This window comes from Eschrichtius robustus, chromosome 18 (assembly GCF_028021215.1).
Source record: "Eschrichtius robustus isolate mEscRob2 chromosome 18, mEscRob2.pri, whole genome shotgun sequence".
Classification (NCBI taxonomy): Eukaryota; Metazoa; Chordata; class Mammalia; order Artiodactyla; family Eschrichtiidae; genus Eschrichtius; species Eschrichtius robustus.
In genome coordinates this window covers 21,045,983-21,069,609 of record NC_090841.1, presented here as the reverse complement: position 1 = coordinate 21,069,609, position 23,627 = coordinate 21,045,983, and the positions used below count along the sequence as shown (strand labels likewise).

General features: G+C 40.8%; 1 protein-coding gene across 2 annotated transcripts in view; it reads left to right on the top strand.

The window, feature by feature from the left end:
• LRCH1 (leucine rich repeats and calponin homology domain containing 1) overlaps positions 1-21,755 on the top strand; it is a 187,499-nt gene extending 165,744 nt beyond the window's left edge. Inside the window, exons 17-19 of one of the 2 annotated variants that reach the window (XM_068526633.1) lie at positions 1,562-1,699; positions 4,407-4,484; positions 21,252-21,755. In XM_068526633.1, coding sequence (XP_068382734.1) covers positions 1,562-1,699; positions 4,407-4,484; positions 21,252-21,362 — 327 coding nt within the window. In that variant the 3' untranslated portion in view covers positions 21,363-21,755. Of the gene's footprint in view, positions 1-1,561; positions 1,700-4,406; positions 4,485-13,217; positions 13,425-21,251 lie in introns of those variants that run through there. The other variant, XM_068526634.1, reaches the window with a different exon arrangement.
• The last annotated feature ends 1,872 nt before the right edge of the window (positions 21,756-23,627 follow it).

Below are 23,627 nucleotides of genomic sequence, written 5' to 3'. Positions count from 1 at the left end.
GTGGCAGAGATGTTATCATCTGACAAAGATTTTATACTGTTCGTGATAGAAATGCTTCCAGAAGCAATTATGAACACAGGTGAAACGAAGAAAAAAATAGAATGCCTCTGCAAAGGAATAAAAAATCTTAGCAGAGAAATAGAAGACATAAAGAAGGACCAATGGAAATTTAGAACTGCAGAATACATTATCCAAAAGAAGAAGCCCAGGGGGTGGGCTCAACAGCAGAATGGAGGTAACAGAGGAAAGAATCAGTGAACTGGGAGAAAGAACAATAGGGGTTACCTAACCTGAGTAGCAGAGAGAAGACAGACTGAAAATAAATGCGCACAGAGCCCCAGGGACCTGTGGGAGTGTAACAGGTGATACACATTCATGTCATGGGAGTCCTGGAAGGAGAGGAGAAGGGGAGTAGGGCCAAAGAGGTACTTGGGGGTGGGAGGGAAGTGGGTGTGGCTGTAAAACAGCATTGTGAGAGACCCTTGTGGTGATGGACGTGTTCTATCAATGCCAATGTCCCAGTTGTGAAGTTGTAGTATATATTTTTGAAGGTTGTTACCTTAGAGGGAAACTGGATAAAGGGTACATGAGATCTCTCTGTATTACTTCTTATAACTCCATATGAATTTATAATTATCTCAAAGTGTTTAATTTTTTAAAAAGAGAGAAAAATTGATTTTTGAACTAAAACATGGTCTCAGAGAAAAGCATCTCTTAATCCCTTTTCTGCCCCGTGCAGTCTGTCTGAACCAGTTGGATTTGGGTTTTTTAATTTATTTTTTTAAATTTATTTTATTTTATTTTATTTATTTTTTATTGAAGTATAATTGACTTAAAATATGATTTTAGTTTCAGGTGTACGACATAGTGATGTGATATTTTTACACATGGCAAAACGATCACTATGGATTTGGCTTTTATTGTTCAACTCATTTTTCTATTTTCGTTGGCTAAGACTGAGGCAATGTTGAACTTATTAAGAAGTCCATTTTTTTTTTTGGCTGTCTCGGGTCTTTGTTGTGGCACATGGGATCTTCACTGTGGCATGTGGGATCTTCCGTTGCATCACATGGGCTTCTCTCTAGTTGTGGCATGTGGGTTTTCTCTTCTCTCTAGTTGTGGCGTGGGGTCCAGAGCACATGGGCTCTGTAGTTTGCGGCACTCGGGCTCTCTAGTTGAGGTGCGCGAGCTCAGTAGTTGTGGCGCGTGGGCTTAGTTGCCCCGTGGCATGTGGGATCTTAGTTCCCTGACCAGGGATCGAACCCGCGTTCCCCTGCATTGGAAGGCGGATTCTTTCCCACTGGACCACCAGGGAAGTCCCAAGAAGCCCATTCTTTTAAAAATTCAACTAATTAAAAATTTTAGACACAACTGAATTTGTTTTTCTACAGAGGGATTTTTATTTTAATATCTTTCGAAAAGGTTGAAATCATGTCAGTGTTTTCCACGTGTTCTTATCCTTCTCTATAATGAAACTTAAGTCTCAATTCATAAATACCCATAACTGTATTTTACCCTCAGTTGCCTGAGAGCAATTGGCTTCCTTCTGATTCCTTCCCAGAGCATCGAGATGAGACTCAAGGTCAGCCTGCATGAAGACCTGGGGGCTGCCCTCATGGATGGCGTCGTCCTCTGCCATCTGGTCAACCACATCCGCCCACGATCCGTCGCAAGCATCCACGTCCCCTCACCAGCAGTCGTAAGTAACACCATGTAAAGGGAAACTAACTCTTATATCAAACAAACTCCTTTGGGACAGTGTTGCTGGTTAAAGATACCAATGGGATCTCCAGGACCCTGTTCAAATCCTCTGTGCTGGGCCCCAAATAACGAGAAGAGCAGAAAAGGAATAGCATTTCTGAATGAAGCAACATTTTCACTGTAAAAAGGGAAGATATTTAAAGTAAGTATGTAAATGACAGAAAAGGAACTTACTTCAAATATAAAGCAAAACACGTTAAAGAAATGCTTGGGGTGCTAACTTTAAGACTGTAGAGACACAAAGATTCATTCCTCACAAGGAATTATTTAAACAGTGAGAAGTCTTTTTGGAAAACTTCTTTTGGTTGGTGAGTTCTCTTCTAAATGGAAACTCTTTCCTCTATTATTTATTGAGGATTTTAGGATAGCTCTGAAAAGATGTGGATTCTGTATAAAATATCATTAGTAACCTGTCAGGCCAGAGGTTGGTCAGCTGGTCATTAATTCAACAATTCCTTGATCACTAGCTGTGCTCAGGGGTAGGTTGGAGATACCAAGGACACTGGGGAACGATGAAAGAGACCGAGTGAGATGCCATTAGTCCCTAAAAATCCTCGTCTCCATGTGGGGGAGATAAAGCAGGCACTGGCATCCTCTTCCTATACATCATGGACCATATTACCATCCAGAAGAGAGCTATGGAGTCATCTTATGGTCATTCAGATGAGGGAGGGGGAATCAAAGATAAGCTGGTCTTTGAAGCCTACGTAGGGTTCAGACAAGTAGAGAAGAACCTCTATCCATACTATTTACTATTAGGTGAAGCAGAAGAGTTTAGGGGCTAAGAATGTAGGGGTTGGATTCCAATTCCACATCTATATAGTCCGTATGACTTTGGGAAAGTTATTTAACCTTTCTTTAACTTGATTGGCTCTTCTCTGTCATGGAACTGCTCCCATGAGGATGAAATGAGGACCTACATGTGATATAAATGCGAATGCGAGCCATTGTGATCATTAGTGTTTATGAACAGATTTTTCAAAAGCCAGAGCCCCCAACCTCAAGGCACAGTGTTCATAAAATACCATATGAAGAATGTGTGGAGTGAAAGCCTCATGTGAAGCCCCACTCCCCGCCCAGGAAAGCATCGTAGTGGCGTTATTTTTCTTAGTTTCTTTTCTCTTGGCAGCAGGAAAAATTAGCTGATGATTGCATTTCAACTGTCAGTTTTCTTTCTATACAGTTGAATATATTTTTCCCTTCCAAAGACTGACCACTTTTTTGCCTCAGAAAACACAGGAAAAAAACCCAAAACAAAACAATTTGTCTTCTGATTCAAATCTGCTTTATCTGCCTTAGTTTGGGCAGTAAATTCTGTCCTATAATCGAATATGAAAAAGTTTTGAAGTCCAAACTACTGTTAAGTTGTTTGAGCTGTGTACCAGATTCTCATTCAGTATTTTTCCCCAACTTATAAGAAAGAAAGTACGATTCCTCAGCCTCCAATTTAAATATACAGTTATTGTGTTATAAGGTATGAGGACACTATGAATCATGTATCTATACACATTTGTATATTTGATCAATTCTTCAGGAAAAAAATGCTACATTCTCTGGTTGTCACCTTTTATCTTTTTCAAATAAAAAAATGTAATTGAAAATATAATGGGAATAATGCTTGATTGGAGAAAATGGAGAGATGCAGGAGGAAAATATATCATGTTCTATCCCACCACCCAAAGACAACCACTGTTTACATTTTGGCTTCTATGCTGCTAACATTCCTCCTACATATAAGTTGTTTTTGAATTGTGAGCTTCTCATATACACTATTCAGTAGTTTTTAAAATTTATGGAAACCTAAGTATTTCCCCAAGTCATTAAAACTCTTCATAAATATCCATGTTAACAACTGTGAAATATTTTAGCTTATGTTATTATATTGTAGTTTTCCTTTCTAGAAATGTGTCGAAATGTCCACTTCTCAGAAATTCTTCACTGAGCATCTTGAGCTCCCATTGACCAGGCCCAGCCACGGCGTAGCGGTAGAACCCGCTTCCATCTCCAGTCTGTGCCTTCACTGTCCACTCCCGTGTTTGCACAAGTTGCTCACTCTAACCTAGAAGGCTGCTCCCCACCCTGCGTCTAAATCTCCTCGCCTTGCAGCATCACCAGCTTTCTAATAAAACCGATTGCTTTGGCGAGAAAGAGAGTCATTGGCCTGGTGAATTTAACCCTTCATATAGAAATATATCTGCTGATGGGAAAAGGTGGTGTTTATGGTGTACTTTTAAGTAAACTAAAGCAGGTTGCACAACAGTATGATCTCATAAAAACTGTGTATGTGTGTATCCACACATATACATTCACATGTGCAGAAAATCTTGCACACATGTATATACATATATACATGTATGCAGAAATTCTACATACAAACACATATCTATGTGTATATATATATATATATATATATATATGCATATCTTTGTGTACACACACAGTGTCTAGAAGAATATAATCCAAAATATTAACAGCTCTTTAGGTGAATGTTTCTGGATAATTTTTTATTGTCTTCTGTTTGCTTATGTATTATTTTTCTCCAATAAACGTGTAGTACTTCTGCCATTTAGAAAGTTTAAAATGTAGCCTGTTATTAGAAGTATTTCTCTTAATAATTCTTTATTTCTGAATATTTGCATTCATAGCCTAAACTTAGCATGGCCAAATGCAGAAGAAACGTGGAAAACTTTTTGGAGGCATGCCGAAAATTAGGAGTACCAGAGGTAACATCAAACTTAGTTCCAGTAACCATGTTTGAGTAAAGCTTTTACTTAGTATATGTGTTTGAACCTATTGAAGAGATACATACCTTTGTCCATCCTTTTTCATCTCATTCTTTCTTGAGGAATAATGTTGAATAAGTTATATAAAATTTTAGTTTAAATTACTCTATTGCAGTGAAATAAAAATGGCTTAAAATGGTATGGTCAATTCTGAAGAAAAGGGGAATATAATTTTTTTAAGGTTTTGAAATACGAAATTCCAAACTTAAAAAAAAAATATTTAGTCAGCTTGATTCTCTTCTCAAAGAGCAGAAATTGCTGAAGCTTCAGTGAGCCTTCTGTGGGTTACATAGGGTAGAATTTTGGAGGTAATGTTGTTTCCCTATCCAAAGCTCTTAAGTAGAGTAGACCTGTAGTTGACCACTGATTTGTTGATTTGCACTCCTTGTAGGTTTGGGGTATTTAGTTCAAAATAATAAGCATTGAAAATATTATAATTACTATTATTATCATTAATCACAACCATTCATAATAACAATGTTTGTATATTGCTTTATAGTTTGTTGACTGTTTGCATTTACATTTTCCCCTTTAGTCCACTGTAGACCCAATTGGCAATTCCCTGTAGCCAGCCCAGCAATGATTTGCTACTTTTTCTTTCTCCCAAGCTAAGCCCCAGCCTTAGCCTCAGCCAGATAGCTGATTTGGGTCTTCTAATGACTTTACTATCAGTAACATAAAAGGATTTCTTCGGGAGATAAAAGATAGTTCACTCAGAATTTGGGGATAAGTTGACAAGCTTTTCATCATTGTGATAAAGGGAAATAGACAGAAACTACATTTCTTAAAATTTTCTTCTGTCTTTTCTAATGTTCCAGGAATAAAGTAACTACAAACTCTATCATGAGATACTGTTTTTGCGTATGTGAAGGAATTACATTTTCATGTAGTTCTACTCATTGATAGGAGTTAGTTATTGGAATTGAGTAAGGCTTTTTCTCCCTCCCTCCCTCCCTCCCTCCTTCCCTCTTTCCCTCCTTTCCTTCCTTCCTATTTTTCAGCTTGGTGACATTTGAAGGTGAGAGTTAAGTGGTAGGCTTCTAATCTTATTTGAGGAAAAGGAGAGAATTATTAAAGTATCTTTAAGTCAAAACTGTAACAATTAAAAGAAGCTCTCAAATTCGTTTTTAAATAGAGTGTAATCTTTATATAAGGTACTAAATGTCTTTATGATCAATCCAAATGTCTTTCAGCAATGTTAATCTGTGTGTCTGTATTGTATATGTGCATTTTACTATTGCCCGTACATTCTTGGCTTCAAATGTTCGTGAAATTCTCATACGCCTACCATTTTTAATGATTTGATTCTGTCATGGGTTAATAAGATTCCCCATGTGTGAATCAAAATTATCACACCAAGTTTCAGATTGTAAATTATTTGTGTCTGTACTCAAAAGCGCTGATGAGTTATGACCAATCCCCTGTGATATTTTAAAATTCATCATTTTTCTTGGCTTATGATGACACAAAATGAAGTGGAAATGCCCTTAACCATTTCTTGTGAGTAAAGATTGGTAATTATGATTTCCTTTTAAAGTGAGGAAAAGGAAATTAAATTAGCATCAAAATGCAGAGAAAATTTTATCATAATATCTGAATTATGCCCCTAGCACTAATAGGCAACTGATAATTCCAGAGACAATTGAATTACAAGAAGTAAATCATCTGTTTTGCCAGTGTCCCAACTTAACTATGCTTAGTAAGAAATATATCACTAAGGCTATTTTTGAAACGATTTTTAAGATTTGAGGTGATTTTCAAGTTTGCTTTGTGTATGTGTGTGTGTGATTGTGTGTACATCTATATCCATCCTGATGGATAATCCAATAGCATCTTACTGGTGACTAGAGTTAAATTAAGTTCATTGCTACTAGAAAAAGTCTGTTGGTTGGTTAGCAGTTGAACTTCTTTAATGAGATATGTTAAAGGAAGGGAGGAGTATTCTAGTGGAAAACCAGAAATTGCAATTGGAGTGCAGCTGGCAAATCTTGCTATATATACTCAAAGGAACGTGCTTTCATCTCTTGGAATAAATGAGTCATAAATTATTGGAAGTGAGGAAATGTTTTCATCTAGGAATGCGATACTAAGTTGGGGGACGGGTGGAAATAACCCCTTCTTCCACTACTTAAGAAGGTTGATGATTTGAGTGTATATGTGGCACACTGCAATTCTAGTTGCAGGAGTTCTCCCCTTGCAGTCAGACATTGTAAAAGCCTGGTACTTAAAAGCGGAGGACCTTTAACGTTACATTTTCTTTTTTTGCTTCAAACTTAATATTTGGGTAACAAAATACTCACTGATTTCCTGGCAGCTTAGTGAATTCCTCCTGATTTGCAAGCTTGCCCTGCTTTCTTCTCCATCCATAACTTATCTACATACACATACCGATAAGTCACAGAGATCTGGAATTCTGTATTATTTTAAGCTAAATAGCTAATTGACAATGATAAATCATCCTGTAGAGACTGAGAAGTCACAGCTGTGCTCTCAGCCCGAGTTTGTTGCCCTTTGTAATAGAATCACAGTTTGAAACTACAACCCAAAGTCAGGGTCGGCAGCTTAGTTTTATCAGGTTCATCTGGGTGGAATGTGGTCACTGAGCAGTCAAGTGATTACATATAAATTAATACGATGGGAAGGAAGCAATTTTAAAATTGTTCCAGTTGTTATAGTTTTTATTATATTTTCTCTAGAAGTTCCCAGGAACCCAATCCCAGGTACCTGCCTCAGGGTTGGCCAAGGTTCATGAAGCATTTTATTGTGTGCCCAGTGGAGTGGCTTCCCTATAAATGTGGCTTCTTCGAATTGGCTGCATTCAGAACTGCACACAGTGTAAGTGGCCTAGTTTATTTGCAGAAGGTTAGAGTATGCGTCAAGAGTAGATGGATACGGCGACTCTAGACCTCTTGTCTGTTATTCCTGACGTTTGGATGAGGCTAGATCTATACCTTTCTTAGTCAAGGGGCGCAGACAGGACTTGGCAGTCAACGCCACCTATAGAAAGGAGTTGACATCACAGAAAGAAGTCGGTGTTGGGTTTCTGGAGAAATTCTGTTAGGGCGACAGTAGGCGTATTTGCCATCATCTGTGAGGGATTCTGGGAAGAGGTAGAGGTTTGCTGATGAGAATACCAAGGGCAGATCCTGAAAAACAAATCAGAAATGCCGCCCCCCCCACCACCCCGCCCCGGCAAGTTCCTTTTCTGGTGGCAGAGTTAATATCTCTTCAGGTAGTTATTTCAGCCTGGGTCACTTCCTGCTGCCCATTTCCAGTGCCTTGGGGTTTTTGATTTTTTCTGTTTGGGGCCAGTTCTTCAACTAAAGGGACAGATTGAGTGCCACCTGGAAGGAGAGGCGTGAGGGCGAGTGCGAAGGCTCTGTGAGCAGAGCGAGGGACACGAAGTTTGGGGTGAATTAGCCGCACCTGTGCTGTTAACTGGTTATGTGCCCTGAGGCAAGCCCATTAAAGCCTGGAGCCGTGAACCACTCACTGGGACCTTCTTGCAGCTGCATCATCTTCTCAAATGCTCAGGGTTGAGGCCCGGAGGCCAATATTTTATTACCATGCTCTGAGGAAAATGAGGCCCAGAGACGTTACACAATTTCCTAAGCTCACGCTCGCAGCTGGGAGGCGGCAGAGCTGGCGTTCGAGCCCCGGTCCGTCCGCGTCCAGCGCCTGCCCTCTTTCTGGCACACACAGGGGCTCTCTCGGTATGTGAGCAGTTCCCTGCTCTGCAAAACTGCAGGTGTTGGACTTAAGCAGTGGATTAAACCACATTCTCCAGAGCCCTTGATTCTTTCGGAAGCCAAGCCGGGGCTGCAGATCACTCCCACCCCCTTGATTCGGCCACGGCAGTTTCTCCTTTGCCTGTGGCATGTATCGGCTTTCCAGTTAAGAGTTCCTTTGGGGGAAAAGTGTCCTGTTGCTAATTATAGTTTGAAAACCACTAGACCCTTAAGGTTTCTTTGAGCTGATAGTCCGTGGACGCTCAGCTCCATCCCGCAGCGCCATGATTGCTTTCCCCCATCAGCTCCTCTGAGGCAGAAAAATTACCCCACGTGCTTCAAGGCACCCTGGAAAATCTGGGGGTCAGGTGATATTGCTGGCACCATCCCATAGCCCCTTGTAGTGTTGATGCCGGTGGTCAGACTGTGCAGCTGTCTCTGACCTCTGGTGCAAGTGTCAACTTGATCTCGAACACAGGCTTACCCTTGGCGGGCTTCCAGATTCTTCACTATATACTCTTCTTATCACCCAGGAATCTGACTTCAATTAAGCCTTGGGGTCATGAGGCTATTTGTGGACATACTGAGGCTTCCTTTGCCTTTTCTGAGTCAGCTTGGTCATTCCTGGCCTCTGATCTTGATGTGGAGGATTTACGATTGGCTACTGGGGGTCTCCAGTTTGATTCAAATTTAGGGCTATTTTAGGGCTCTTATTAGTATTGTCTCAGGTGGAGAGAAATCTCTCATTTGTGAAGCATCAAAAGTATTAGAAAATAGATACATATTTTTTTACTCACCAGGGAAGTATTTCACCTTGATTTTATTTTTTTGGAGGGGAAGACACTCTGGTCTTTTTCTAAAGGGAGATCCCCTGGTCTCGCTCTCTCAGAGGAGACACCCTGGTCTTTTTCTGAAAGAAATTGCCCTGGTCCCTGTCTGAGGGGAGGTGCCCTGGTCCCTTCTTGGTCTTTGTCTGAGGGAAGATGCCCTGGTCCCTTTCTGAGGGGAGACCCCCTGGTCTCTGTCTGAGAATAGACCCCCTGGTCTCTGTCTGTCTACTCGATGTTAAGGTAAGTAGCCTTGGCCTCCAACCTCTGTAAGGAGCGAGGTCCTTAATTTAACAGACTTGCCCTGTTTAGAGGAGGAAGGGACATGGAATAGAAATGCACCTTGTTTTCTAGCTGCCCACCCCCTCCTGTTCGTTACTGTCTCCAGAGAGGAATTGGGCAGGAGGGTTAGGGCAGCAACTCCATCAGCTGTACAGGGCTCTTGCCTGCCGGATAGCACAGAGGCCAGGGGTCCTCACTAGACTGTGGGAGGTGGAAGGTTTTCCCTCCATATCTACAAGGACAGGTCCCTTGGTGTCCAGCCTCTGCATCAGCCAGATGGAGTTAAAAATAAAATCCTAAAGTACACTGAGATGCTAACGATGATTGCATTGATACAAGTGGGATTATGGCTGAGTCTTCTTTTCAGTGCCTTTCATATTTGTATTTTGTTGACTTTTATAAGGAGATATTTTTGAAAGTAATTGCAAAACTTTTCCTACTTTATACCTGTTGTAAGGGTTTAGGACAGTTTATGTAAATGATCTGAATTTTTTAAATTGAAACATGTTCTATAAATTGAAGCTACCTTTTTTGTTTGTTTGTTTTAATCTTGAGAATAGGAGATATGAATTCCTTCGCCTCTTTGAACCTTATGTCTCTTTTTTCCCCCAAATCAATGACTTTAGTATCAATTTAAGTCATAACTAATAAACACTTTCGGGGGATGGTGAGATTCTTGTTACAAGATTTATTTTAAGTTTCCATTTACATTGGTTACTTCCGAGGTTGGATGATTAGAGGTGCAGATTGACACCAAGTTATTATTTTATTAACGTAAATTTTTAAATCCCTAATGCATTAAGAAGAGCCAGTCTCTAGCTTGTAAAACCAGTCATCTCCAATGGTTAGTAGGTGTGTATCACCATTCATGTAAGAATCCTTTCCCCCTGTGTGTCTCCTGGTGGTAGAGCCACTTCCGGTCAATGGTCTGACATTGGTACATGGTTGAGAACAAATACTTTCTCGAAGCAGCATCTTCAAAGAGCTTGAAATTGCATTTCTAGATGAATTAGCTTACTGATATTAGAGTTACTCAGTGCATAAAATTGGTGATTAGTTCTTATATATCTGGAGAAAACTCTGGAAACCTTTTCCTACCTCACTCCACTCTCGGCCAAATTACACCTTGTCAGTTAGGGCTTTACATTTTCAGAATGACCATCAACATTCTTGTGCTGTGACATTTTAGATTAAAAATACTTTGTAAGCATACTGCCTTTCAAAATTAAATTTAAATAAACAATATTTGTAAGCATACTGCCTTTCAAAATCAAATTTAAATAAACAATATATTCTAAATTTCTTAGAATTTAGTCTGTATTATACTCAGAATGCCTGTAAATTAGACCTTTTGATAGATCTGTGTACATTTTTGTTTCTATCTGTAGTATTTGGGGAACCGGAGTTAATCTTTAATAGTAATCTTAGTCACACACTCTTGTGTTGACTTGTATGAGAATCAGTTAACTTCTGGCGATTGTGATTTCTGTTCACTGTAACGGGAATTAGCATCTGCAGTTGCCTCTTGGGACACTGAGTGTATTAACTGTGTTTTTTAAATGCCTTGCAATAATTACTAATGCTCTGTAAATACATGGTGAAATTTGGCCTCTTTAAATTTCCTTCCTTTTTAGTGTTTTCCTGTTTTAATTATAAGAAAAGAATAAAGCATCATCTGTAAGTCCCTCTTATGAAGACTGAAATTTGGAAAGCACAAGGGCCAGAAAACTCCCAGGTTCCCCTGGCAACTTCAGCCCTGGTTCCCATCACAGCATCCTTGAGGGGCTGATCTGACGGCCATGGGCTGTGTGACTGGGGGTAGAATCAGAGAGTAGCCCACACTCCACACATTATGATGCTTAAGATTTTTGCCTCCCAGCCAATCTTAGACCCATACTTTTTCCCTCAGAGATCGTGATTTAATTTAAACCACCCGCTGTGGGCTGTGAGTCTAGGCTTTACCCACTTTAATCTGAATAAAGCCCAGAATCTGTGGCATCATGAAATTATTTCCAGAATGAGAAGAATGGTCTGTGTTGCCTACCCATGCGAGAAGTGTACTGCTGAATAAATACACTGGAAACTGCAGACAATCCAATTCTTCGTTCTTTGATGGAGTTGCTGGGGAGGGAGCAGACCAGACATTTTCCATAGGGTTCTGGGAAATGTATTGAAATATATCCTGGAGATAAAATGACTTGCTTTTAACATGGAGATACCACTTTGGTGACAATCACATTTTAGTGTGCATATGCCTTCTGTCTTACGTCTGTTTTGCTCAGAACTCGCTGATGAAGCACACCATTGCAAAAGAAAATTCTTAATGCAATAGAAAACCACTTCTCGTAGATGTTTCCCCATCTGTTAATTCCTGATCAGCATCTGTGTCACAGTGAAATCCATTCTATGTGTAGCTGTTTTAATTCTTGAGAAAATAACCATGGTAGCTTGATTCCTCTAAATGCGCTGAGAAAAGATGCACAGTCTGAATAGATATAACGTGATTTATTAATATCCTTAAAAAAATATTTTGTTAAGAGGATCTCTGTCTTCATAAATTAAGATTAGGAGGTTTATAATCTTATTCAACGCACTTACATTGATTATCCCTCTTTACCAGAGGGGCATCAAGCTAACTGCAGAAGATACGAGCAAGACAGAATCTCTATCTTAGAATCATCTTTCAGTTGCTCTGTGATTTGCATCTGCTTAGCAGTGATGCTAAAACAAAGGGCAATATTGTTGCAAAGTGTATTATAAAATATATAGTATATATATATTTTAAATGCTTTGCCTAATTTGGACATAAAGCTGCATTTATGAAATATATCACCGATATTTTCAATCCTTGTTTAATTTGGAAACAAAGCCAGAACTTTGGTACATACTGACATAGCAATTATAATCATTTTTAATTTGAAGCTGCGGTCATTTCTGGTTCAGGAATTCAGGGTATCAGAAAACCGTCTGCTTCATGATAGCAGTAGGCATCCAGAGGTCAACTCATAGGACTATCTTATTTGTGCGTTTAGTTGATAAAGTAGGAATTCTGCCTCCTTACATGGTGACTGTCAAGTAGACAAAACACGGAGGCCTGGTCTCCCCGCCCCTCCCCCTACACATACCTGTTTAGTGGTGAAGAAATTTACATAATTCCTCTATGCAGGAATGTACTTTTATTCTAACTGCAGATCTAAGAAGCCTCTTTTAAACTTTTGGTTTACGTCCAGTTGTAAAAAAGTGAAATTTAATGTAGTTTTTGGGCACGTGTAGGGACATGATTAAAACTAGCATTCCCCAGAGTTTATCAATAATCCTAAAAGGAAAACAAATTAGGCGCATGTATTACCTTTCGGAGAGAAATACTTTATATTCAGTCTTCATAGACCAGGGTAGAAAATGCACTAAGAGAACGGTGAGGAAAGGTGGGGATTAAATTTTTAAGTTTGTATTTTTCCCTTTAGTAAAGTGAAGACCTAAATGTCCCAGGTGCAAAGCTCTTATTTTTATGCCATTGCTGACTCATGATACCACTTAAATATTAAAACTGTTTGAATACCAGAAGGATGTATAAATTACAGAACCTTCTATTCCTCGATAGTGAGATTCTGGGTGAGGACTTTCTTTGTCCTATTTGCATAGACTGCGTTGGGTATGCTGCTTTTTGTAATTAATTAAAAAATCTGTGGTGGAACGGGTTGTACCTGCTTGAAATAAGGGGTTACTCTTGCCATTTGCTAGTTACTAAAAATGTGTGCTTCTTTTCAGCCGTTGTTCTGTGTATTTTTAATTGTATGCACTGTCTCTTTCTGTTCTGATGGCTGCCCTCGGAATAGGCTGACCTCTGCTCTCCGTATGACATCCTGCAGTTGGATTTTCGTCACATTCGAAAGACTGTTGACACTCTGCTGGCACTCGGGGAGAAAGCCCCACAACCAACTTCTGCCCTCCGCTCCAGGGACCTTATAAGCTTCTGTCTTGTCCATATTCTCTTTGTAGTGCTGATCTATATCACTTACCGCTGGAATGTTCTGTCTGCATAATGCCCGCATGTGCATCCCTACACACTGCTCTGTCGCCCTGCTCCGTGACAGGGTCCTTCCTCCCTCTGGGCCTTTGCCTTGCAAACTTCCATCCCTGTCATCTCTTCAGTAGTCTCTGGAGTTTCGAAGCCGAACGTTTCCACATCAGATTTTCCAGAAGCACAAACTTCATAGAATGCAGCTCCCATTAGATAGTTTCTCTCACTTGCTGAGAAACAGTGAGGACAGAGGGTATCCACACCTCTTGCTTCCTCACCCCATAGTGCCAGCAGCGGTGCTCTGCAGTGCCTCTTCTCTCTCCCAGTGAGCTTTGCTGCCCTGGGTAGAGCCGAAGAAGGTTCCAGAACAGGAGCAGAGGGGATTTAGCGTATGAAAATCTTTCCATTGGGTCAGTATTTAAGTCGACTCCTAATTCAGGATTGGGCAATTTAACTGTAGAGGGAAGACAGAAAGCCAGCATTTGGGTCCAATTTGGTCTATAACAATCTTTAATAATGCCACCGTTGACCAAGTTGAAAAATACCATCTGGAGAATGACTGCTTTAATGGCCATCCAGTTGGCTTCCTCCCTGCTTCCCGCAGCGGGAGCTGTGAAGGGCACCAGGGAGGGTGACCCCCCACTTCCACCCCGAGTGAGCCCCTCTGCCCTGCTGCCTGAGACAGAGCTGTGCAGAAGGGCGCTGGGGAGGAAGGGTCCGGCGCAGTCAGAGTGCGCCCCCTGGAGGGTCCACGGCACACCACTCTTTCTGCGCAGTTTTACTTATTCCTTGTTTGGTCTACTCTGACCGAGACTCTTAGAAAGCATTTTCCAAAAAGGGTTTCTATTTTTAAATAATGTAATGGGTCATTTCGCTTTTTTTTTTTTTTTTTTTTTTTTGCTACATCACATCATAACTTCAGGTCTAGAATGTGATGGATTTGACAGTATTTATTTTCAAATAAAGCCATGAGTCATGGAACATTCTTGGGCCTAGGGCTGGGGTTACTATGACAGGAGCCAATAAGATTGCTCTTATTTTAGAAGAATGTAGTTTCTTCAGTGACTTGAAATTTCCGTTTAACCTTTGATTTCCAGTGACATTAGCAACCTGCTTTTATGTTTAAGTAAGCTTAAAGGATTTATATGTTAATAACTATATCTGCTTTTGGAGCGATGTGATCAGTTTGCAATTAAAGAAAAAAAACATTAGAATCTTATCTAGGACAAGATATTCCTGGTTCTGGGATGTCGTTTTATAATACGAGACGGCCCTGCTCCAAGGGGAAGACAGACTCTCCTATGCTTCAGTTTACATCTGGTTGCCAAATACTGTTTCTTAAATTGGTGGGGGGGATGATTGAGTTCACTTCCTCAAGATAAATTTCTAGTTTACTCACATGGAAACAGTCTTTATAGATGGCTACTAAGAAGATAATTTTATTTTTCTGAACATTTCCATGAATCCAGGGGACTTGAGGTTGTGGAAAGCTCACATAGTTAGAAGAATATATTTATATAAAGATCCTTTGTTGGTAAATCAGATCAGATTTTCTAACAGGAGACATTCTTTACATGACAATATCTTGAGTTAACTGAGCTTTTCCCTCCTGATTTTGGGTTGATTGGTGAAATACAGGGTATGTGGAAGCTATCTAACGTCAGTTGTGTAATAAGTAACCCGCAGATGTACTGAATTGCCTTTGGTGCTATCTTGTACTCTTCAATCTGTAACACAATAAAATCCCTTTGTACGATGTCTAACGAGCACCCTGAGCCATAAGTTGCTTAATAAACACATTTTGGGTGATAGATCCAAGTTTTTATGGGCCCATCGATACGTTAATTTGTGTGTATCCAGAGTCGCGCTCAGCGCTTCTGTCCAGCTCTGCAGCGCATTGAGGTTTCCCTTCAAAGATCACTGCTGTTTGGATTTTTCTTCTTGAAGCGGGTGGGGGGCACAGGGGAAGAAGAGAGATGACTTACTGGGTGACCACCTGAAAGAAAATTCTGTCAGTGAAAACTGAGTAGCGCAATCCTGGGAGATCAGATTTAATTTTCAGTGCTGACTTGACATAGTTCTTTGGCTGTGTTCATATTTCAGTTCTGGCATCCAATGTATTTTTTGGATGCACTTTCACTTCTCATGTTATTAGTGTATCTGTACCCTAATGTGTTGCTCCTCTGGGGGTCTGTTAGGTGGTATTTTTTCATCAAGTAGTCTGGTAACAAGCAGAACACAATTAATTTAGCCCTTTAAGCAAAGCTTGGAATGAACTGTCTTGCCCATTACTGCTCATTTCTGTTCAGAATATTATTAAGCCTCCCCATGGTTCTTCCCCAAGGTACTCACACACCGACTCATAGGCTAGCATGATGCCTGCCATTGCCACGTGACTAGGGATACTTGGCCAACCCACTTGTCATCTGAGACGTGGTTGGGTGATTTATATGTGCATACTAAATCTTCCTCTCACAAGAAAGACCATTTTTTTCAGTACTTACAATGCCTGATAAAAATGACCAAGTATTTATTTACGTATTCTTTTTGAAATAGAAAGATCTATTTGAAATAGAAAGTTCTCTTTCTCCAGTTCTTCCAATTGGTAGCAACTTGCCACTCCGTGTCAGGATTTCCAAAATATGTGACCACTCAGTAAGTTCTATTAGTTCCTTCTCGTTATGGATTTGTGGTTCGTATGTAGCTCATTGTACTTGGGGAGAGACGTATAAAATGGTGCTGGTGGGAAGGGCCCTACAGAACTCAAAAGCTGAGTAGGAGGTTCATCAATGAGTAGATAAGTAAAGGCACTTGGTATCCTGATACTAGTTACTTGTGAGCAAGAAATTAAATTTAGTGCATAGTGGCTAGGGTTATCTCTCTAAAATCCATGCTGGTCTCTGTCATGAGGAAAAAGGGTGTTTCACCTACAGGGTAAAAGTCATGGACAGTAGATTAAAATTTCAGGAGCTTGAAAGTGGTTCGGGATGAGGTGAAAAATATTTTAATGTGATTTTCTTTCAGGAGATTAGGTTTTTAAAATTAGGCTTCAGATTTTGAAATTAGTTCTCAATAAACTATCAGGTATATATAATAGAATGTACGCTTTTCTCCTTAAGACTATGAGGGTCCAGTTCCTTGCTTTTTCACTGGATTTTGTTTATGATTGTGTTCATTCATTCACTCCTCAAATACTGACTGAGCACCGTTTGTACAAGACCCCATCTTGGGGATAAAAAGGTGACCATGACACGTGACCCTGTCTTCAAAAATCAGGAGTCAGCAAACTTCTTCTGTAAAGTGCCAGTAAATATTTTAGGCTTTGTGGGCCATACCATCTCTGTTAGGACTACCCAGCTCAGCTGCTATAGTGTGAAAGTAGCCACAGACACTTGTAAATGTGTCTCAATAAAACTTTATTTACAAAAACAGGCTATGGGATGGATTGGCCTGCAGGCTTTTGGACCCTGTGTAGTGGATCTAGTGGACAAATAAAGAGGAATTCAATGTGATAAGGTCCTGTGATAGGTCAGGTACAAGATTCTGTATATGAAACACGTGGACAGGGGGCCCAGCCCTGATGGGAGTGGGTGGTCTTTGAAGCCTTCCTAGAACCGTGATGTTTGCACTGAGGCCTTAAAGATGTGTAGGAATAGCCAGGTGAAGGGTGTATGGATTAGGGAGGTGAGAGAAGGGGTAGTTGTGTGTAGAGAATAAATGTTCTAGAAAGTAGCACGGCTGGAAAGCAGAGAATCAAATGAAGAGTGACAAGAAATCCTCTCTGTCTGGAAAGGGTTGACATGGTCTGCATTTCACATCGGAAGAAGCTGCCCCTTGGAGCCCTCACACGGCAAAGCAGGAACTGAAGTTCTCTTACATTAAAGTGATGCAGACAGTTTTGTTTTAAGGTTCAATCAGTTAGTGCCAGGACTTTACATTTTAGAAGCAGACTGAACAACATGAAGAGTGCTGCATGGGTGACTTCATTTTGTCTGGCGGGTGGCCTGGCAGGAGGCCTGTGACTGCTGGGGACCGTAAGAAACTATAGAAAAAGGAGAGCCAGGCGGTGATGGCGATCTGCCTGCTCCCATGAGGCATTTGCCGCCAGAACAAGACGTCCGGCCCTCACTACGAAGAGAAACTAATGAGCTAAGTGGCAGAGCTAACGCCCTTCCCCGAGTTGAGGGTTCTCTGATGCCCACCTGACGTTGAATTTGGTGGGACTGGCCTGGAGAGGACTCCGAGGGGCCAGGGGCCTCTTCCTATCTCCTGGGCACAGATGGGACCTGCTCGCTGGTTGGTCAAGGACCTTATGGGAAGCAGCATGATGTCGTGGAAGGGGCCCCAGCTGTAAGATGAGACACAAGTTCAAATCCTGGTTGCAGTACTTACCTGCTGTGTGACTTCAGCAAAGTTAAACTCTCTGCATCTCAGTTTTCTCCTCTGCAACGCAGAGATACTGTATCTACCTCACAGAGTTGTCATAAAGAAAAAAACCAATGCAAATCCATAGCATTGGTGCCAGGCCTGTAGGAGGTGCCCCCAGACGTCTTGCAAAGTTGGAATTCAGTCTTTATGGCTTACCTGCCTTTTCCAACCCTGCTTGTTGTGGCTCAGAAGAGGGGTGGGTGAGGGCATAAGAGTGAATATTTGTTTCCGCCATTGGAGAAACAATGCAAAGGACAGGACGAGTCCTTCAGAGGGAGGGTCAGAATATTTTTATGCAGGATACTACTTTAGGATTCTGTTCTGTGCTTTAAAAAGAAACACAACAAAAGGAGCTCATGGGTATCCTAGAGCAGTCTGCTGCTACATTCTCAATGAAAGCCACTCATCTCCTCTAACAATGAAATTTTAATGCATTTAAACTCAATGTAAATATTCACCTCTCTCCTTAGGTCCATTATATACAAGGTGAGGTGACCCTTCTCTGTCATTTCCCATCAAGCTATAAATCCACAGCAGTTCCTTCCCCATCACAACTTGTAGCTCACTTCAGGGATCCCCTCCCCCATGGAATATGCAGTGGCAGGACTAATGTGATGGAAATGGCCTTCTGGCCATCCTCAAAGCCCCTCCGTATTTGTGGCAGGCTCCCCTTACTTGTCTTGTCAACCAGCATCTCAAGTCCTGATTCCCATCAGTCTCCCTCGCAGTCCTGTGACAGAACAACCACAACTGCCGTGTTTTCATAAGGTTTCTATGATCTGACGCTAGTCTTCGTAGGTACCTCCAACCCTATAATGTAATCTGAGGGCACCTCAGGGCTTCTTAGGAAGTCTGAATGAAAAGAGAAAGCCAGAAAGGATGCAAGGGATACCTTTTTATGTCTTTTATTTACTCCTTGTCACCAGCTGTAAGGGTGGAAGGGAGAATTTTGAACTCTGCACCTGGTTTAGGAATGAGGAGACCAGGAAGGTGAGAAATGCCTGGGAGAGGTGATGACCTTAAGCTAACTCCAACATCCTGTTAGCAGGAGGCTAAGGCCTCAGTATCTTCCCATCCTTGTTTCTCTGGAGCCCCAGCCCTTCCCAAGCATGACCTCGAGCACGGAAACTCAACTCTGCAGACCACTGGCGCCACCACTCATCAGTGGAGACATGTCACAGCTCAAGCAGGACTCAGCATAGCCCCCTCAAAGCCATGTTGCATAGAGATTAGGCTTTGTGCAAATATTCTAGAATTCAGGAACGTTTGTGACTAAACATAGGTGAACACTGAGGTCAAGAAGCAAAATATGTTGTTCAGAATGCCTTGGGCAAATCTATTGCTTTAAAATTTCTATTCACGTTCCTTGCCCAGTGCTTCATTGTTGATCTCAGTGTTTTTCTCACTGATTTGTTGAGCTTTTATGTGTCAATATAAAACCCTTTGTAATTTGATGCAAATAATTTTTTTTACAGTTTGTTGTTTATCCTTTAATTTTTTTTTTTTTTTTTGACACACAGAAGCTGTATACTTTCAGGTGACCAATTGTTTTTATCTTTTCTTTTGTGATTTTTATATCACTTTTTCATCCCCATCCATTTACCAGAGAAAATATTAAATACGTATCTATATTTTATTGGGAGGAATGTTGTGGACTTTAACATTTAACTCTTCAACTCATCTCAAATGGATTTTAGCATATGGTATAAAGTGAAGACTTATTTTTCTCCCCAAGTAATACCTTGTACCAGGTACTTAACCATAATTAGCAGCCATTTATAATATCCTACTGGGGTGCTGTGGAAGCCATAAGAATGAGGAAAATATATCCCTGCCCCCGTGGGACCAGCCTTACCAATGAAATGAGAGTCAGGTGATTTCACAAGCCCATGGTAAGCAGGAGGTGTCAGGAAAGGGTACCCACTGACCTCTGGCTGCGGCAGAAGGAGAAAGCACCGTCCATCCTGGCCTAATGCCCAGTTCACAACTCAGGCAGAACCTCCTATTCTTTCTCAGGCTGACATTTGGCTGCTAAGTTGGCAAGCAGCATAAACTTGCCTCCCCTCAACACACCACTGATGACAAGATAATCCTATTTGATACACAGCAGCCACTTGAAATAATTGTTAAAATTGTATTTTAAAGGATCGGCTGTTTTATATTGACAAGTGGCCATTTCTCAAGGCCTGGAGTCAGAGTTTGAGATACTCTGAATTTACCATAAGTTAGGGAAGTGGGAGGGATGGGGGATGGTAAGACTGCGAGTGTAGAGCCCACCAACATTTCGAGGTTGTGGGACAGGTTCTTGGAGATGTCATGATGTGTCTTTGGATGATCTTTTTAAGAGCACAGTGCCTGCATCTGAGGTACTTAGTGGAGAGTCGTGCATTGACGCAGCAGGAATATCTGATTCCTCCAGCAAGAGAACTGCAAGGAAGCAGGGCTGACCAGAGAGACCTGATTGGCTTCATGTTAAACACTGTGTCCACCGCCTGGGGCTTGACGCAGCTCCCATTTTCAACTGTCCTTAAGACCAGTGGTTATTGGACTGTGGAAAACACACCATCTTTGGGTAGATGAGAGGGAGTGTTCGCTGTGGAGTTGTTTCCCAGCCAAGGAGACACACTCTGGAAGGAGATTCCCTTGTATGGTATCAGACCAGGGTCAAATGACAAAAGTGTAAAATTATTTTGTTTTTGCTCTTTTGTAAACTGGTGGTTGAGCGTGCAGGGTGCCATACACAGGGAGTGAGTCGCCTTGATTATCTTCCTTGAGTAGTATGTGCTGGACATTTCCCACGAGCAAAAATACAATATGAGAAAGTAGCAGGATATTTGTGTCTTTGACAGTTTTATAAAAGAGTCTTAAAAGGGAGGCTCTTAAATGCTGTGGTTAAAATTACTTATTTACAAGGCTGTTCATAAACTGTGAAGAAAGCATGCCTCCATTCCAGAGATCACAGGAAATAAAATGAACTAAATCAAGATTTATGGTCAGTAGAATGGTGTGTGGTCTGTATAAATGAGTATTCAAGTTCCTTTAAAATGTGTGAGAGGCTATGTGAAATTTTGCTTTATAAGAATATAAGCTAATATGTTCTTGGTGGGTGGTTTCCAACTGACGGTATGTAGCTCACTTATTTAGTGTCAAGGTTTTTAAAAAATGTTTAGCTCTTTTGCACATTTCAGGATGATTGGAAGTCTTTCTAGAACAACCCTCACTTGTGGAAAATCATTGTTTTCTTTGCAAACACAGAAAAGGTCTTTGCAAAATGAGTTGAAAGCTAGGGAGAGAGCACAGTCTGAAGTGATTAGATAGGCATACTTCAGAGCTCGACTTAACTCCTGTCAGTGGTGTCTCGAGATTTTATAATTAGATTCCAGTCATCTAAAAATCAATGCTTTGTTCTTCTTCCTTTTAGGAAAAACTGTGTCTGCCCCATCACATCCTTGAAGAGAAAGGCCTGGTCAAAGTGGGCATCACCGTTCAAGCATTGCTAGATGTAACTGTAACAAAGGCTCTATTCACATGAGACCAACTCCTGTCCTTTGGGTCGTGGCTCAGACGCTTTTCCGGTCAGAGATCTTAAACTCTCCTCTCAGCACCTGCCCCCTCCAACCTCCCACTCACTGCTTGTCAGTTCCCCAACTCTAGTTGAATTGACGGGAGGACACAAAAGAAGATTTTCTACCTTTCATAACTGACTCTGACATTAAGACCTGACAGGTATTTGCCTAAAACCCCATGAGGGAGCTGGTTGTGAAGGACCAAGAAGCTCATCAATGCCTTCTACAACCTCCTTCGTCCCTTCCATGCTCACCCACTACCATTACCAAAACACCAAGCACAACCGTTTCGCAGCAAGATGCATTTGTTTTATTAAAACCAAACGCGATGTGTATTTTGGGGGTGGGTGGGGAGGGGAACATGCAGTCAGGTTTTTTGCCACCAAATTTTTCAAGAAGTTTCTTGAGACCATTGCCTTTTAAAAAAACTATTTTCGACATACAAAATATTTATATAAATATTATTTATTAGTGAGTTGTTATTCATCCTTTGGATGCAAATTGTAAATTAGGAAACTATTTTATTACTGCTTTTTTGTGGTTAAACACTTTATTTTAATATTATAAATATTGAGTTATTTTCTATCCTCTTTGGTGTGCAAGTAGTTCTAGGTCTCCATAGTCATGTTTTCTGGTGTATATGACTCAAAAAAAAAAAAATTTTAAGCAAAAAGCAGGTGCTTCTGTGACAACTATTTTCTGGGGAGGCATTATTTATACTTTGGTTTCTGGAACATTGGTCTTATTTATATTTCTGCATTCCATCCAGCTTCCTACATTCCAGCAGCCCTGTTGTCCCCTGATATAATGAGCTGACAGAAATCAAGAGAGCGCCCCAAAGTTGTTTGTAAATAGCTGTGATGGAGAAAAAAAAGACATATTAAACTTGAAGATAAAATGTGAACAGTTATTTTTTTGGGTTCATACTTATTTTGCTATGCACAAAGCATTCACGTTTTAACACGAAGAAGTAACAAGTGTTGGCATCATGTGTCTTGTAGTGTAATTTTGCACTGTAACTTGGGTAATTAAAAATCTAGCACCAAAGGTAGATAATAAGGAAGTGGTATAGGAAAGTGGAGATGAGAAAAAGGTTATCGTTTAACCGAAAAGTTTTTTAAGGGCAGCTTCGGCGGAGAGTGATCAAGAATTAACTGAAGGCGTATAGGACCTGGATCAGGAAACCAGCACTTCCTGCGGCTGCCCGTTTTAAAAGAGGAAACTATTCTGAGATGTAGACGTGCTTATTTTATGGCAGCTTAGTTGGTGGCTTTCAAAGTAGTCCGTCAAACGGCAAGATTCACAGCCTCTGGTGTGAAACCGCAGAAGTGAGTCAGTAAATTGGTGGAGTAGATGCATGCAAGAGCAAGGCGGGCTCAGGAGAAGGTGAAGTAAGTAGCGTTTGTGAGGCTGAGTGGCCCAGGAGGGAGCAAGTTCAAAGAAAGCAATGACTAGAGAAAACCCAGCTAAGGAAAGGCGTCCGTGTTGGTCTGAGAGAGTCACATAAGACTTCACGGACACACAAACTATTTTAGGCAGTTACGTGCGTGTGCACTCGCCCTGCAGTTACAGACAGCCCAGTAATTTGTCTTTCAAGATCTTGCGAATGCTGACTGCATCGTCAGCTCTGTGAAAAGCCATTGTAAGTTTTTAGAGCAGCAACCACAAGTTATAAGCCAAATGTAAAGACGAACACAAAAGAAAAGACACCAGGAGGACAGTATGCATTGAAATTGAACACAGACTTACATCAGCCAACGCCAAGGCTGCCCTCCGGTCTAGGCAAGGAGGGAGGGGTTACTGAAAATAGTCGTTTGGATTGGCAGCTAGCAGTTACTTCCTATCAAATGTACTGTGCACTTTAACCGAGCTTAAAATATATTTTAATACTTTCCTGTACCGCACAAATACCTGTTTTGTCCAATAGCATAATGATGTAAAAAAGAAAACACTTTGAACAAAGAGCGTATTCAGTGTAAGCGACAGTCAAAGGTTGATTATAGAAATAGGAATTTAGATGACTGCACCTTTATGGGCATTGAGAATGCAGGGTCCTGAAATATTTTTTTTTTTACATGTATATATGGCAACATGAAGCTCTGTAATCCTTGTTTTGAGAGACTTTTTTTCAAAATTAAAATATTTCTTTTGATACTCATTTTCAGTATTTTCTTGCGGTTGGCTGCATAATGTGAATGGCTTCAATGTTTTGTAAAATGGCTTTTTTTTTT